Source organism: Lissotriton vulgaris, chromosome 7, assembly GCF_964263255.1.
Source record: "Lissotriton vulgaris chromosome 7, aLisVul1.2, whole genome shotgun sequence".
Taxonomy (NCBI): Eukaryota; Metazoa; Chordata; class Amphibia; order Caudata; family Salamandridae; genus Lissotriton; species Lissotriton vulgaris.
This window is the reverse complement of record NC_141695.1, coordinates 1,725,693,688-1,725,709,222: the sequence shown is the minus strand read 5'-3', so window position 1 is coordinate 1,725,709,222 and position 15,535 is coordinate 1,725,693,688. Positions and strand designations below refer to the sequence as shown.

General features: G+C 39.7%; 1 protein-coding gene across 2 annotated transcripts in view; it reads left to right on the top strand.

The window, feature by feature from the left end:
* The window catches only part of LOC147706455 (complement C1s subcomponent-like), a 102,731-nt gene extending 88,210 nt beyond the window's left edge, over nt 1-14,521 (top strand). For both annotated transcript variants that reach the window (XM_086932963.1, XM_086932962.1), the window contains exons 11-12: nt 12,842-12,916; nt 13,554-14,521. In XM_086932963.1, the coding sequence (XP_086789089.1) occupies nt 12,842-12,916; nt 13,554-14,323 (845 nt within the window). In that variant the 3' untranslated portion in view covers nt 14,324-14,521. The remainder of the gene's footprint in view (nt 1-12,841; nt 12,917-13,553) is intronic.
* Nucleotides 14,522-15,535: the final 1,014 nt, after the last annotated feature.

The window sequence follows — 15,535 nt, the reverse complement described above, 5'->3', positions numbered from 1 at the left end:
TTTTCTGCGTGTTTTCGCAGGCCGTATTTCCTGTTCGGAAGATGAGGAATCATCAGAATGGTGAGCCCTAATCTCATGATCAGAGTCAATATTATTATCTAGATCAGATTGCATTATGGCTACTGCATCGTCTAACACGAGACTGTTTTGATCCACAGGGTTTTGGCTTGAAAGTGCCGTAATATCTATTAAGTCAGTGGGGACATCAATCGCTGTAGGAATTGACTGTTGGGGACTTTGGGTTGGACTTACTAACTGTAAATTGGGGGACTGACTAAGCCCCAATGACTGTCTCCTCTCGCTGTTAATTTTGGCAACCACCTGAACTAGGTAGTTGTCTATAGTTTTAGAGTTAACTGGGGGCTGTTTTTTTGGCATGTTCGACACTGTATAGTTAGCTTCCCCTGGTGACAAGGAGAATGTCGCAAAAGATCCCTTAGTTCACTGTCGTATAATGGCCCAGTAGAAGTGCAGACTGACTCAAGATAGATATGAGCTAGGGTTAGGATGAGTATGCCTGGTCACTAGTTGTAGTACAGAACAAAAGTCATCAACAAAGAGTAGAATACTCCGCTTAGCAATCACACAGAGAAGTAGTTAGTAGTAGTAACAAGGTATGTTTTTCCTTACTTGTGTGATATAGGGGGTAGCCCAGTCCAGTCAAGGCCAGTCTAGGATTGTCTAAGACTGTCCCGCCCTTGTCCCGTGCTTCTCCCGGGCGCTTCCCGCGCGCGACTCGCGGGGCGAGAGGGGGCGTCTCCTTTTCAGCGCCTCCTGGCGCTCCCTACGCGTCACGGGCACGTCGCCCCTGGTGCTGCTGGGGGCTGGAGTCCAATAGTGACTTGCGGCGCTCCTGCTCAGTTCCACAACTCTGCCGTTCACCTCACGGCTCTGCCCGATGGCGCTGTGTCCTCTACTCCACCCGGTAAGGCTCAGGGTTCAGCAAGGCTCCCCGGAGCTCCTGGCGGCGTCTCCTTTTCAGCGCCTCCTGGCGCTCCCTACGCGTCACAGGCGCGTCGCCCCTGGTGCTGCTGGGGGCTGGAGTCCAATAGTGACTTGCGGCGCTCCTGCTCAGTTCCACAACTCTGCCGTTCACCTCACGGCTCTGCCCGATGGCGCTGTGTCCTCTACTCCACCCGGTAAGGCTCAGGGTTCAGCAAGGCTCCAACCTGTCAGAACATCAGCTTCAACTGTTGCTTTCTTTCTGATCAGGGCACTATGACCCCACAACCTTATAGAACCTTATACATTCCATCATGACATACTAGGTTAAAACACATATTGAATAGGAGAGAAATACCACACATCTTCCCCCCCCAAAAAACCCCCAATAATAATAAAAGCAACAAAAACAAAACACTAAACATAAACCTTCAGGTAACTTGATGACTTTGTAGACCTTGAAGAACGTTGCAAATCAGATTCCCAGGTGGATGATGTAGATTGCATTTTCCTTGAACATTTTTTAAAAGGCTCTTGACTTTGCTCAGCACCAAGATCAGAAGACATATTCTCCAAGTTCACTTGTCCATTTTTTACCACAACAATTCTGTTAAGGTTCCAAACACTATGGTCTCGAGTTTTGACCGCATTCTTGAAAACTTTTATAACAACCATAGGTCTGCCATATTTCAAATTAACATTTCCAATTTGCCCTGGTTTTTTAACAACCACCAAGTCACCAACATTTACTTTTACAGACTTCACTGATTTTTTCTTGTCAAAATACCATTTTCTTTGAAGTGCTTTCTTGTTTTCTCTTTCATTTAACTCATCCTCATTGCACACATCAACTCTCCCTTTACTCATACCACAATCATTGACCCAACTAGGATCAAGATAAGTATTAGGAACTCTTCTTCGAAACAAGAAAAATTGAGTTTTATCTGTGGTACAATGCAGAGTTTTCCTATATTCCTCAACCTTTCCCAACACTTCAGATCTCCAATCTAGAGACAAAGATTTAGCTAGTGTAATGGATTCTCTAAGGAGTCTATTAAATCTCTCTACCATCCTGTTTGCTTCGGGATGATAGAGAGAACACTTTTTGTGTACAATGCCACATGATGACAAATAATACTTCATTTCCTTCTAAACAAATTGAACACCATTATCTGATAGAATATATCTTGGTATACCTTCTCTAGCGAACAACTTTTTTAAACATTTGATAATGCTAGACGAATTAATATTTGTTAAGAAGAAAACCTCTGGCCAACGCGAGTACATGTCTATTAACACAAAGCAAATAGACAAAAGTACCTGAGTTGTTGATGGGTCCTACAATATCCATGGCTATATCATCCCATGCAGCTTTGGCTTTACACCTTACAACCATAGGTTGAACCCTAGGGACTTTTGATTTATCACTCAAATTACACATCATGCATTCTTGAATTTCTCTTTCCACACATTTGTCAATACCTAGCCACCAATAGGATGAGCGAAGCCTTTCTTTAGTTTTGCTAATGCCAGGATGACTAATATGAGCTAGATCCAACAATTCTTTCCTCAGAGAAACTGGAGGAATCAGTTTACTACCACAAAACAAAATACCCTTGTCCACAGAAAGTTCCTCTCTCACACACCAGAAAGGCTTAGATGCTTCAGATCCACTCTTAGAACTAGGCCATTCTCTCTGAATCAAAGTCATCACTTCCTTGAGAGTATCATCCTGAGCTACCTCACAACACCATTTTTCCTTTGAAATGTGATTAAGTTCCACCGCACACACAGACTCGTATAACTCCTCACCAATATCATCCACATCCTCATTACACTTATCTGACACCAATCTTGAAAACACATCAGCAACCATATTGTCCACACCAGGGATATACCTTATGGAAAAAGAAGACTCCTGAAGGGAAATAATCCACTTAGTAATGCGGCTAGAAACCATGTCCAAACCTTTACTCTCAATATTTTCTACCAGCGGTTTATGATCTGATTTAATCTCAAAATCAACCCCCCACAGAAATGTCATTAATTTTTTCACAGCCAAGAAAATTGCTAAAGATTCTCGCTCTAATACAGAATAACTAGTTTCTGGTTCTTTTAAACTGCGAGAAAGAAACAAAACAGTTCTCATACCATTGGGAACAACCTGTTGTAAAACAGCCCCAAGGCCTTAAACACTTGCGTCAGTAGTCAAGGTAGACTTAAGTTTGGTATCAAAACTTTGTAAAAATGGAGCAGCAGACAACTTATCCTTGATGTTTGAAAACTCTTCTTTGCATAATTTAGACCAAACAAAATTGGAACCCTTTTTTAAGAGAGATCTCATGTTTATGGTCAAACTAGCAAAATTCTTGATGAACTTTGCGTAATATTCTATCATTCCAAGCAAACTCATTAACTCTTCTTTGGAACTAGGAGAGGACAAATTGCAAATAGTACTCACCAAATCCTCCTTAGGTCTAACACCTCTACCTGAGATGTTATGTCCAAGATAATTTAACGACTCAGACCTAAATTTACATTTTTCAATCTTCACACTCAAGTTACCACTGCTTAACTTTTTAAGCACAGATCTAAGATGAGCATCATGCATATTTATGTCATCACCAAAAAACAGAATGTCGTCTTGGTAAATGCACATGCCCTCAATACCCTTAGTCAACAAAACAGATGCCAGTGCTGCAACACTAATAAACACACAAATGCTGAAACGCAATGACTGGAACAATTGCTATCAAGAAACCACTTTTTCCTTTTCATGCAAAAGTCAAACAACTTTATTTATCTGCAATTTGTATTCGCTTTCATTGAAGTATATTTTTTGAAAAAAAATTCTTTTTTGTGAATGAAAAACAACAATTTTTGCTTAAAAGCAAGCCCCTTTGAACACTCTAACGCATTCAACCTCTAAAATTTCTAAGAGCAACATCACATCATACTGTGTCAGAATCATTCACCTATCTCCTTCTTCGACACACCCAACCACACATTCACTCACACTTCACTCATACACTACCACCCTGAAGTTCGAAATTTGGGGAACAATTATTCGTTAGGTGAGTCTAAAGAAAAACATGTTGTAGCACATCTATATACACTACAAATATATGTACAAGAACATCAGGCCATCTTGAATATTCCCTGAAATTGAAATACATATATACAAATACAAACTTTGAAAACAGATAGGCCTGAAAAACAATGGTCTACGTGTTTCGAATCACCCCTACTATGGGGATTCTCCTCAGGACCCAAAGATTCTGGAAGACAAAAGAATGAAGACATGTCTCACTATGCTTATTCGCACCAATCCAACTCAACTACTCGGCACTGAGCACTTGTGCATCTTACCTTCACTTTCATACAGGAATCTCTGTCAGAGTCTGTTGGTAAAAAAAGCTAATTAGAATATTGTAGGACCAAATTCCTAATCTATTGTGCTAACTAAAACGACAATGATCTTACTTGGTTTTTACTTCCATCCAAAATCGCGGGTGTGAAGGTCAAAAAGCAGATACCGTTCTATTGCTGTAAAAGTGGAAGAAAATGTATGGCTATAGATATGTAGAACAATATGTACTCCGCAAAGAGTAATAAATCAGAGTTACAAGTACCTGGATACTTCTGGTGGAATTCTTTTCATTAAGTGAATTGGCTGCTTTTATGATGTTTTAGTTTTCAAATTCAAGGGTCACAAAGTCCTTATCTGTGGAGGAATAATATTCTTTGAATTATTTAAGCCGATATGGTTGTCTACTAATTGTGCCATACGTGATAAATAGCTAAGATACACAGCGCCTCTCTCAGCGAAAGCTATACCAACACTGCCCTTTCTTCAGTTAAATCTTGTGTCAAGGCTTCCTCTTGCTTAGTTCCCATCTACTTCTGATGCCCTGGGTAGTATTCCGCTTCTCAATACTTGACGTACACCGAACTTTTGTAGGCGCATGTCATGTTCCTCTATCAATGCGTGCTTACGATTTCAAATGAATGCGGTGTAAAAGTGGTGTACCTCAATTTTGACAAGACTCCACTAGGTTCACAGGGCCAGTAACCAGTTATCGGAGTCACATCTCTCCGTAGTCTTGTGACGCGTCTAAAAGGCGTCTGAAAATGGGCTTGCTGGAAATTGTAGTTGTTTCGAAAAAACTACAGAGTAGATCGGAATTAAACTTTATTGGTCAAAGGCTGAAGACAGAGCTTTTCATAAATCGGGCCAAAGACGTTTTGACAGTTTGCCAGGTTGAAATCCCACTCAACACTGTGGTGAAATTACTGCAGGAGGGTGCAAATTGTATCAAGTTACGTGTTAAATGGAACTGCTAAATGGTACCTTTCTAATATCGTACTTATCTTTGGGAGGTAGTGTTTGTCTAGTTTAAGTATACAAATTTCGTAATCATTGAGACATCAGCTTCAGCAGTATACAAATCAGGCAAATGATCAAAAACATCTTACCCTTCAGAGCCAAGACAATGAAGTAACAAGGATGTTTTTCTTTCCGCACTCAATGAAGCACCTCATACCCTCGCATATCGTTCAAAAACCTTCTTCAATTTTTTCCATTTTATTGGAGGCTCCCCAGGGGAGTCCAAAAAAATGGAGCTGAAGTAACATTCTGCATTGCACCAAACATAAATAAAATAAATGCTAAAATATGATGAAGGCTAGTACGTGGTTATCAATCAAAATGTAGAAATCTAGATTATTGGAACCTTATATGAAACACATTTTTTTTTAAACCACCTGCAAATGAGCAATACCACAATATCAATAAAATAAAAGATTTTACAATGTAATACGCAAATGGTTGAGCTAGTACAAGATGCAAATATAAATTATCCTTGGGTATACAGAACAATATGCAGAAATGTCAATCTAAAAAGTTAGCGTGTGTAATACTGCAGATATTATGATACACATATAATAGTCTTTGAAGAAGAAAGCTTGCGAACCGCTGTTATAAATATTGTCACGTAACAAATAATGAAGAAAGTCAAAGCGTGCGCATCGCTAACAAAGCGTGCGTTTTGCTAAAGTAACACACGCAATGAAGTTGCAGAAATTTAAAGCGTGCGTATCGCTAAACAAAGCGTGCCTGTCGCTGTAAGGTAATCCAATTCCTTTATTAGAAGCGCTCGGTAGTGTCGCTAAGCAACAGGACGCTGCATGAATGGAACAAAGAAGCTTCCGTGGGGCAATGCATCGCTAGGCAACGGAAGATCTACTCCGGAAGAACAATAAAGCTTGTAATACGCAGCTGAGGCGGGGGATCAAGCAGAGTTTGCGTCGTGACGCAAGTGCGCTCCCACTGCACCTTGCTTCTTGTGACATACACGAAGATTGGAGCTCAAAGGGCGAGCTGTGGAGCGCGTGAGTAGGCTTTTGTCGTTAGAGTTAATTTATATTTAAACTTTAACTTGAATGCGCATAACAACGATCACGAGCATAGCGCACCATATAGAGACCAGAAAATGGACCTCTAGACACTCACAAGCTTTAATCGTGATGCAAATGGTCGCATGTGACGCTCGTAGCCAATTTTAAGAAAAGATTGTCCATATTAAACTCTCCACAAACTGTTACCAAACTCCACACACGCCTCAAAGAGTCAAGAAAAGTCGTAGTTACGCTTGCATTAAATGAATGTAGTACATTCTTGCAAGAAATACACACCAATAGCTCCCAGCAATAATTATAAGATCAAAGCGAGCATGTGTGCCGACAATTCATAAAAGAAATAATGTTTTAAAGTTCCTTTGGAAAGTTAAATTATTTTTTTCTTGAGATAAAAACACAAGGCTAGTGATCTCTTTAAATAATGATGCACAGTTTTAAAGTCAATTAAAAATGAGAAAGGAGAAGATCTCACCACGAACTTCAGACTTGAAAGGTGTTAGGATCTTCCGTCTTCGAACTTGCTTGCCGACTAAGCCAGTGTGAAATTTAGAAGCAGGCACTGAGAAGTTGTATATTAAATCCAGGTTTATTCTTGAAAGAAGATCCCATCCAACCTGTCAGAACATCAGATTCAACTGCTGCTTTCTTTCTGATCAGGACACTATGACCCCACAACCTTCTAGAACCTTATGCATCCCATCATGACATACTAGGTTAAAACGCATATTGATTAGGAGAGAAATACCACACCATTGCCAAAAGATATCTTAGTCACAGCACAGGTAATCATGGGTGCTTCCTTTATGGAGGGAAACATGTACAAAGGATAATGGAAAACCTAGAAATGATGGACGTTAGCCAATAAATGGAGTATCCAACCCACACAGACACCCATGAGCCCCGTTAATTGTTCTTGATGCAAATGTAGAAGCTCTCTTAATATCCACTGCATTAATACCCTCATCAACTTTTCCATCAAAACGAGCGTCACAGTGAACCAAAGTAAGTATCAGAAGAAATTGTGACCTTCACACAGGTCCCTTATTAGAATTCACACTAAGAAGCTTGCATCTGCTCCTCAGACATAGAGGTAGGTCTCTAAGCAACCATTAGTCGTCTCACGTCCATTATTCTAGCTCACAGAGAACACTTTGGTGGAAAGACTCATCAACAAGCTGACTTTTCTGAAAGACTCCAACCTAACCTATTTCATAGAAGGGCATACAGCTGGTTCACAAAAAATTAAGGGCCAGATGTAGCTAAATCAGAAATACCGATTTCTTAATAGCGAATTTTACCGATACGCTATTAAGAAATCAGTATTTCCTATGTAGGTAACGATTCGGTAAAAAATACTGAGTCCTTAATATTCCTTATTACCGAATCGGTAACTGAGATTTGGTAATAATGAATACCTATCCATTCATTTCTATGGGCTTGGAGGCCCATAGGAATGAATGTGAAGACATTCAGTATTAGCAATTCGGTGTTACCGAATCGGTAGTACCGGGAGGTATTTCAAGGGTGCCAGGGTGTCCAAAGAACACCCAGTTGCACCTCTGAAATGTGAATGTGTGCGCATGGGGCACACACACATGTCCTAAGGCCATGGATGTGTGCCACTTGGCACATTTCCAAAAACAAAAAAGTGCTTTTTGAAAGGAAATCGCTACTTACCACCAACTTGAATTTGGTGGTAATTAGCGATTCCTTAAAGTTCAAAAGCACTCTTTAATGTGCTTACTACATTGCATTCAAGAGCAATAAGGAATCGGTATTAAGGAATCGGTATTAACCGATTCCTTAGTTACTGATTCCTTACCTACATTAGGAATGGCTAAATACCGGTCGGTAACGCGGAAATGTACCGAATTTCGGCGTTCCAGACCGGTATTTAGCCACCTACATCTGGCCCTAAATGCTTTGGTAGAACACTGGATGAAAATAGGAGGTAATACAATATCCCTCACGTTGTTCCGAGTGCTGAATTCATTCTATGGAAACAATCATGCCAGCCGAGAAGCAAAAGTGACCCTCTTACAGTCTTCCTTCATCGACACAGAAAACTCTACTAATAAATTCTTCATGATCACATGGGACCAGCCAAATGCACCAAACTGACACAGCTTCCCCTTACGATCTTTGCAACAGACTGGTGTCCTTCCACTCATAGGAGATACTATTCAATAACCATTATTATGCTCCACAACAACTCTCCTCTCAGTTTGTGTTGTTGCTAAAATTTGGAGGATGGAAGAAAAAGGCAGAACTTTAGCTGACTACAGAACACAAGGAAGTTAGATTGAATACAAAGGCGGAGACGTTCACTACAACAGGACTTATGTATCAGCTAGGAACAAAAATGTAGACAAGTTCGCACTTTGTGAATGTTTGGAATATTCAGGATAAACCCAGATGTCCACTGGAGGTAACAAGGGATATACCTCTCTGGAAGCAAGGCTGTATAGATGTTGGATCCAGGCTGTGAATGCTTTTATGGCATATCAATACACATTTAAATAACACTCATTTGTCACCTGGAAACTAATGTAGACTTACCATATGATGGGGGACATAATATCTGCAAGCAAGGCCAAAGGTGAGTCTTACTGCAGCATTCTGATCATCTGTAATGAGCCCAGCAAATTTTTCAGAAAGCCTTATTTATCATGAATCTGCATAGCTTAGAAGGGACGATACTACTGGCTGGATCAATGCTTTACATCAGTTACCAGGCAGAAGAGGTGAAATATTTCTCAATGTTTTTGCACATAGAAAATGTTGGCAACCGACTAGCTGTCTACTTTCAGACTAAGGTGTGGTGGAACCACTCAAGGTGAGTACCTATGTCTTGGTTTTTAGAGTAGAAAGATATTTTCTGAGAGTTTATACTTATCCTGGTTGCCACTGAAGAAAGACGCTTGTGTGGTTACCACTTAATTTCCAATTTATCAAATGATCTAAGGAATGGGGACGGGCAACAGGTATATTAAATAAGCTGTGATTTAAAGGTGAGCTCCTAAGAACTCTGCAAGGAACAAAAAGGGAGATTTTAGATCTTCTAAGTCACTTCATTAAGAAAGCAGATGGAGCCACGTCAGATCACTGCCTTAAATCATCTGTTTCATTTCTTTCCGCACCCATTGTCTTTTCTTCACTGGTTAATGTACCCTATCTTCTTTCTTCGCCTCTTCCTTTCACATGCAGTCTTTTCCCCTTATATATTGATGCTTAGCACACAACCAACATGAAATTATATTGCCCCACAGAGACCTCATAAACACTTTAATTACAACTGGCACAGAAATTCAGATGGGCCTGGTAACCAGAGTTACTGGGCCCTTGGATCTATAAGTATTTGCTTTTCAAATAGAGATTTTAGACGCTGAAAATAACCGTGATCTCTGTTTGAAACTCTGGGGGGAAACATATGGTATGTGAAAAACCAATTTCTGCATGTTATCCCCCACAATATCATAATCCCCATGATTCTACTGCCCTTGGATTTGCTGATACCTACAGTAACAGACATTCCTGAAGAGCGTAATAATGGGGATAATTCCAAAGCACCCGTAATTGAGACCATAATCTGCAAAAGACATAGCTTCAAACACTTCTCTCACGAACCTCAAGTAGTGCTGAAAGACTACAACACATGGATCTAGGAGCTCATGGAATATCTTTTCCAATGAATACAAGTAAGGTACTACAGAATTCTTTTCACTAACCTATGAGTGTAAAAAACACCCCCAACTCTCCTATCTTTTGCATGGGGTGGTCCCCACATATCTAGGTTTGCTACTTAGTAGTAAATGTAGAAAAGACAATGGAGAGATGTTGAAAAATGGGGCGTGCATGCTGCAAAATTGATGGGGTTTAGGATGGAGTAAGGAGAGGTTAAGGGATAGGTTTAAGGAGGGACTTGCACCTACCTCAATAGAGTAAGCCCATTGCTATTCACAAACTGTACGTCTAAAGGTGCTACAGCCAAAAAGCACCAAAAAGAGTAGTAGATGTACTACAGCTCAGAACTGGAGTAATTCCAGCACCACACATAGCCAACCACTGCTACTGCAAAACCCTCAGATAGAAAACAGTGGAGGTAGGGACTTAAAATAAAACCCCATAGAAAATAATGTTAACTGTTAACTGAAATGTATTATTTAACATTAAACATTCTTTATTGTTTTATTCAAAATATTTTTTGCATGATACAAATATAAATCTCTACGTTAAGTGTAATGTGTTTTCAATTCAAACTCAGAAAATTATTCTTTATTTAATTTAATATAGTTAAAATAATTTAATTTTTAATTCAAAATGATGTATTTGGCACTTTAGCATTTTTTTGTTTTGTTCTATATTAAAAGTAAATATATACAATTAATTTTAATAACCTTGTTCACTTTTGCCTAGTTTTTACCATCCGGAGAATTCTGCCATCGGGGTGGAGATCTCCCAATGGTAAAGTATAGAGAAAATTGTCAACGTTTATTAAACGTTATTTTTGAATTTGAAAACATATTTGTTTGGTAAATATTATCGAAAATAATTGTATATATTTAATTGAACTGTAGAATCCAAAAAAACTCCAAACCATACTATTAACTTCATTTGGAATTCAGAATTGAATTAATTTACTAATATTACATGAAATAAAACATACATTTCTAAAGATTTATTTAAAAATCCTACCTAAAGTAAAATGTTTCATTTACTTTGCTTTGCTATTACGTATTGCGAATTTTAAAATGTTAAGTTAAGATTTAATTGTAATGATTTCTTTTGCAATAAAATAAAGCACACTTATTTGTAAATTAAAAAAGGTTATTAAAATATTATATCATGAAATAATATTTATTTTATTAAATATAATCATTTAGCATTCCATTTGGTTCACATATATTTTTAAAAAGTTAAAATAAATTATCAACATGGTTTCCTACGGAGTTCTATTTTAATATGATTTCCTATGGAGTTCTATTTTATTTCCCCTTCTTCTTTATTTCCTATGAGATGGAGTTGCATTATCAGTGGTTCTCCATGTGTGGTTCTGAAAGTACTTGTGCTCCATTTCTGGTTGTAGTAACTTACAAAAGTAAATTTGGCTCCATCCCATGACATGTAAGTATACACTTTTGAGTAATTTTACATTTGTAAATGGACAAAAGTACTAACGCTACTCAAAAGTGTAATAGTAAAGTTATGTGTGTCAATGTTACTCATAGGTAAATCCTACTCAAAGGTGTACATTACATTTGTGAATATTCCTGGGGCATTTTTAAACAAGGCCAGTCCTGGAAATTACTTTTAAACTAAGCTCTGTTTGTCAGTTTATTTTTATCTTAGTTACTGGTCCAGCAAAAGTGATAAGCTGTTTAGTTGAATGCCATAACATCCTGAAGAAGTGTACATCAATGCCCAAAATGTTGTGAGATGCACATTTGTATACGGAAACAGCTATACGTTATATGCAAGTAATCTGGAAGATATGATGTTTGAACAAATAAGCATAATCTAATTCACAACATAAAGAAACTGAACTGGTACAAAATTGTACCATTGAGTTCAAATCTCTAAACTAAGAAAAAAATCACCAAACGCAGGATAAAAATTGTGAGAATATCTTGTACAAGAGATAGTGCATGATATGTGCACTGTATTTAAGATTGTAAGTTAGGACTCTCAGTATGCTAGGAAACAAGACAAGTGGATTAATTTGCACCAGGTACTTCTATAGCCTTATAGCTCACTGTAGCGGGCTATACCGGCTATTATAGGCCCGCCCTAGCGTTAAAGGACCCAGCCGAAGGCGAGGTCCTTTAACAAGGGAGCGGAACTTTAATAGCTGGTATAGCCCAGCTACGAATGGCTATAAGGCTATTAGAACATTCTGCCACTAGAGTGGAGAATGTTCTAACACATAAAACAAAGGCCTCTCGAAGCTCTGGGGATGTAAATCCGCTCAAGCTCCGAGAGGCCCGTAAAAGCACAGAGCTCTCCATTGTCTGCAATAGAGTGCTCCACATTCCAATGTTCAAATTACTAATTAATCACTAAATACAGCCACCATGCAATGAATATTGAACACCCCTAGGACTTCTATTCATGAACCCCAAAGTCAAGTATGTATCATATCCTCCTGTTCCTAAGGAAAACAGAAATGCTATGTTCAAAACTACTTTGTAAATAATCCAGTGTAGTAAAAGGTATTATAAGTCCTGCTAGGGAGTGGCAAAGAAATATTAACATATGTGACTGGAGATTAAATTTAAAATTGAGAACAATGGTATTGCTACAGAAAAGTAGCTGTCCATCAGAGTGTGGTTATCAACTTGTGGTTGCCTAAGTGGAGACAGTGAGTTTGGTGAGAGTAATATGTTAATGAGAATATCCCCCTCCTGTTCACCTGAACAGAAAACTGTTGTGGTTGCTGCTGTCTAGTACACAATTTACATTGCTGTTTTATTTTTGATTCAAGGAATCTACAGCTGCTCTGCTGATGGTGAGTGGGTAAACAGCCAAGGCAGGACAGAGCTTCCAACCTGTGCTCCAGGTAATATATTTTTTGATCTTACTGAATATGTGTTGAAAAGCCTTGTGTTAGAAATGTGTTAAAAAAGGCATCTGCAGCGACTTTATTTAGTTTTTGCAGCACAGTTCAACACCACCCTGAACAACTGCCTGGTGGACCTCTTCTCTGCACCTTGAAGAGATACCACTTTCCCACCCACTGACTGTAGTATTCTACCCTACTTACATTTGTATCCGAACTTTGGGGTGTTGTTAACTGTGCGCAAAGCCGGTCTGGCCTGGAACACGCTACCCTTGGCTCGTCGGGGAACCCAGGACCCACTGTTGTTTAAGAAAAAACTCTAAACGTTGATTTTTTAGTCTCTGATTGGTATGCATTTTTCTTTTTCTGAAGCAAGCGCCGGGACACTTTTGAGTAGCCGTGCGCTGTATAAATTAAATATAACATAACATAACATAACAATTATATGTTTTTTAACACAATGTAAATATTAGAAAAAAGAAAATAGAAAAAAAAGGGGAGGGTAGTGATGTTCACACTTTTCACATCAATAGCCCAAAGTCCATACATGGAAGTAAAGGGCTGGGGGCTCACCTGCACCTCGCTCTCTCAAATCATTGCTTTTCTCCCTGACTTCTTGCCATTTCTGTCTTTGCAGTATGTGGTGTCAGCGTTGACCTGTCTGGCACTGGACGGATATTCGGGGGTAATAAAACCAAGGATGGGATGTTCCCATGGCAGGTTTACTTCAAGGACCCAAGGGGCGGTGGAGCTCTTATTTCCGATGAGTGGGTTTTGACTGCAGCCCACGTGGCAGAGGACGAGGAGCACCCTACAATGTATGGGGGAATCCGAGATCTCAATGACCAGCGTCCCACAAATCAACTTGTTGCAAAGAAAGTCTTCGTACATGACAAGTGGAAGAGAGGCGTGCCGGACCCTCGCACAGACTATGACAATGATATTGCCCTAATAAAGCTGGAGACCAAGGTGGAGCTTAATGATAAGGTTTCACCCATCTGCCTTCCAGGCCCAGGCCCTGAGTACACACTGGAGGAAGGAAAGATTGGATACATCTCTGGCTGGGGTAGAACAGAGACCAAATATAAGGGACCTCGAATCCTCCATATGGCATTGATTCCCGTAGTTAAGATGGCCGACTGTCAGAATGAGAAAACAGAAATTGGGGTCTCCAGCCAGTACGTGTTCTCATCAAACATGATCTGTGCTGGAGGTAGCGGCAAAGACAGCTGCGGTGGTGACAGCGGTGGAGCCTTCGTTGTCCGGGACCCGCACAATGATACACTCTACTTTGCAGCCGGCATCGTCTCCTGGGGTCCCAAGTGTGGTACCTTTGGGTTGTACACCAATGTGAGGAACTACCTGGACTGGATCAAGAAGACCATGATGGAAAACAAGGACACCTAGAGTGCCCCTTCCGGGGTCAGGAGACAATAACATCGGAGGCAATGTATTCTGTAATGTAGCACTTAAAAACCCATCAGCTATCATGGGTGAAGCTGCGATATACTGTATATTCTTAGCTCCCTCTGAGTACCAGTGAGTGCAGGATTTTTGAATGTTAAAAATATATTGAGTGAAATTAAAATAAATTGAGAAAAATAATTATTTCTCCTTCTTCCTACCTAAGTTGTTTAGCTGTACCTCTGACAAGCTCAAACTAGTTAATCAAAAGTAACTTAATTTTGACTCCACCTAAAAAAACACAACTTTCCTTGGGGTTTGCATCTCAGGTACACAAGTGGAGACTATCTCTTTCAGGGTCTGTGACCTTCTGTGTGCAGCCATGACCTGCTACTCATGTGTATGCAGTTGAGCCACAAATGATCTCCTGACCATCAAAATGATAAGCGGAACATCCCATCCCAAAGACAAAACCAAACTTTTGGAAATAAAAAAAAACAAAAAAACAAGCAGACATCCAAACTCAACATGGTCTAGCTTCATTTGTGAAAGGGTACCTACTGTTGGACATCGCGTCTGTTTCCTTTTTAGCTGCCATCTCGGGAAACAGAAGAACCATGGCAGCAGCTACCTGGAGCTGTATTACATCAAGTGCCCTGGGGGTGCAATGGGCAGATGCCCCCACTTTCTGCACCTCAAGGGCACTTTGGTATTACAGACAGGCTGCCTATGCATCGGCAAGTGCTTGAGTGGACCTTCTGAGTCACAGATTACGCAAGTACTACATATGTGCCTCCGAGATCACAAAGTAGTCTTCCCTCAGCATGAGTGCATAACAACACTTAGAGGAAGAAAGACTTTCAAGCTGCATCACTGCCATATTATAGACAATACTATTATACAGAACAAGGGAACCCAAAGGAATTTTAGACAGGGACCTTGGGCAATTTCATGTTATAGAGAACAGTGGTCCCTATTCAGGGGGAATACAGTGTGATAGATAACCATACACTAGAATAGAATGTATGTCTTTTGTCCAGCCGTACAAGAATTTATTTTCATAGTATTTTTCAAAAGTAGTATCAAATAAAACATTCAAATGACAAGTGGGCACAGCCGTAACCCACAGAACACAAGACAGAACAACGAACACAGAATTGGCCAAAAGGCAAGCCAAAATGGGTCTGTACACTTGTACTCAGTATAGACAGACAC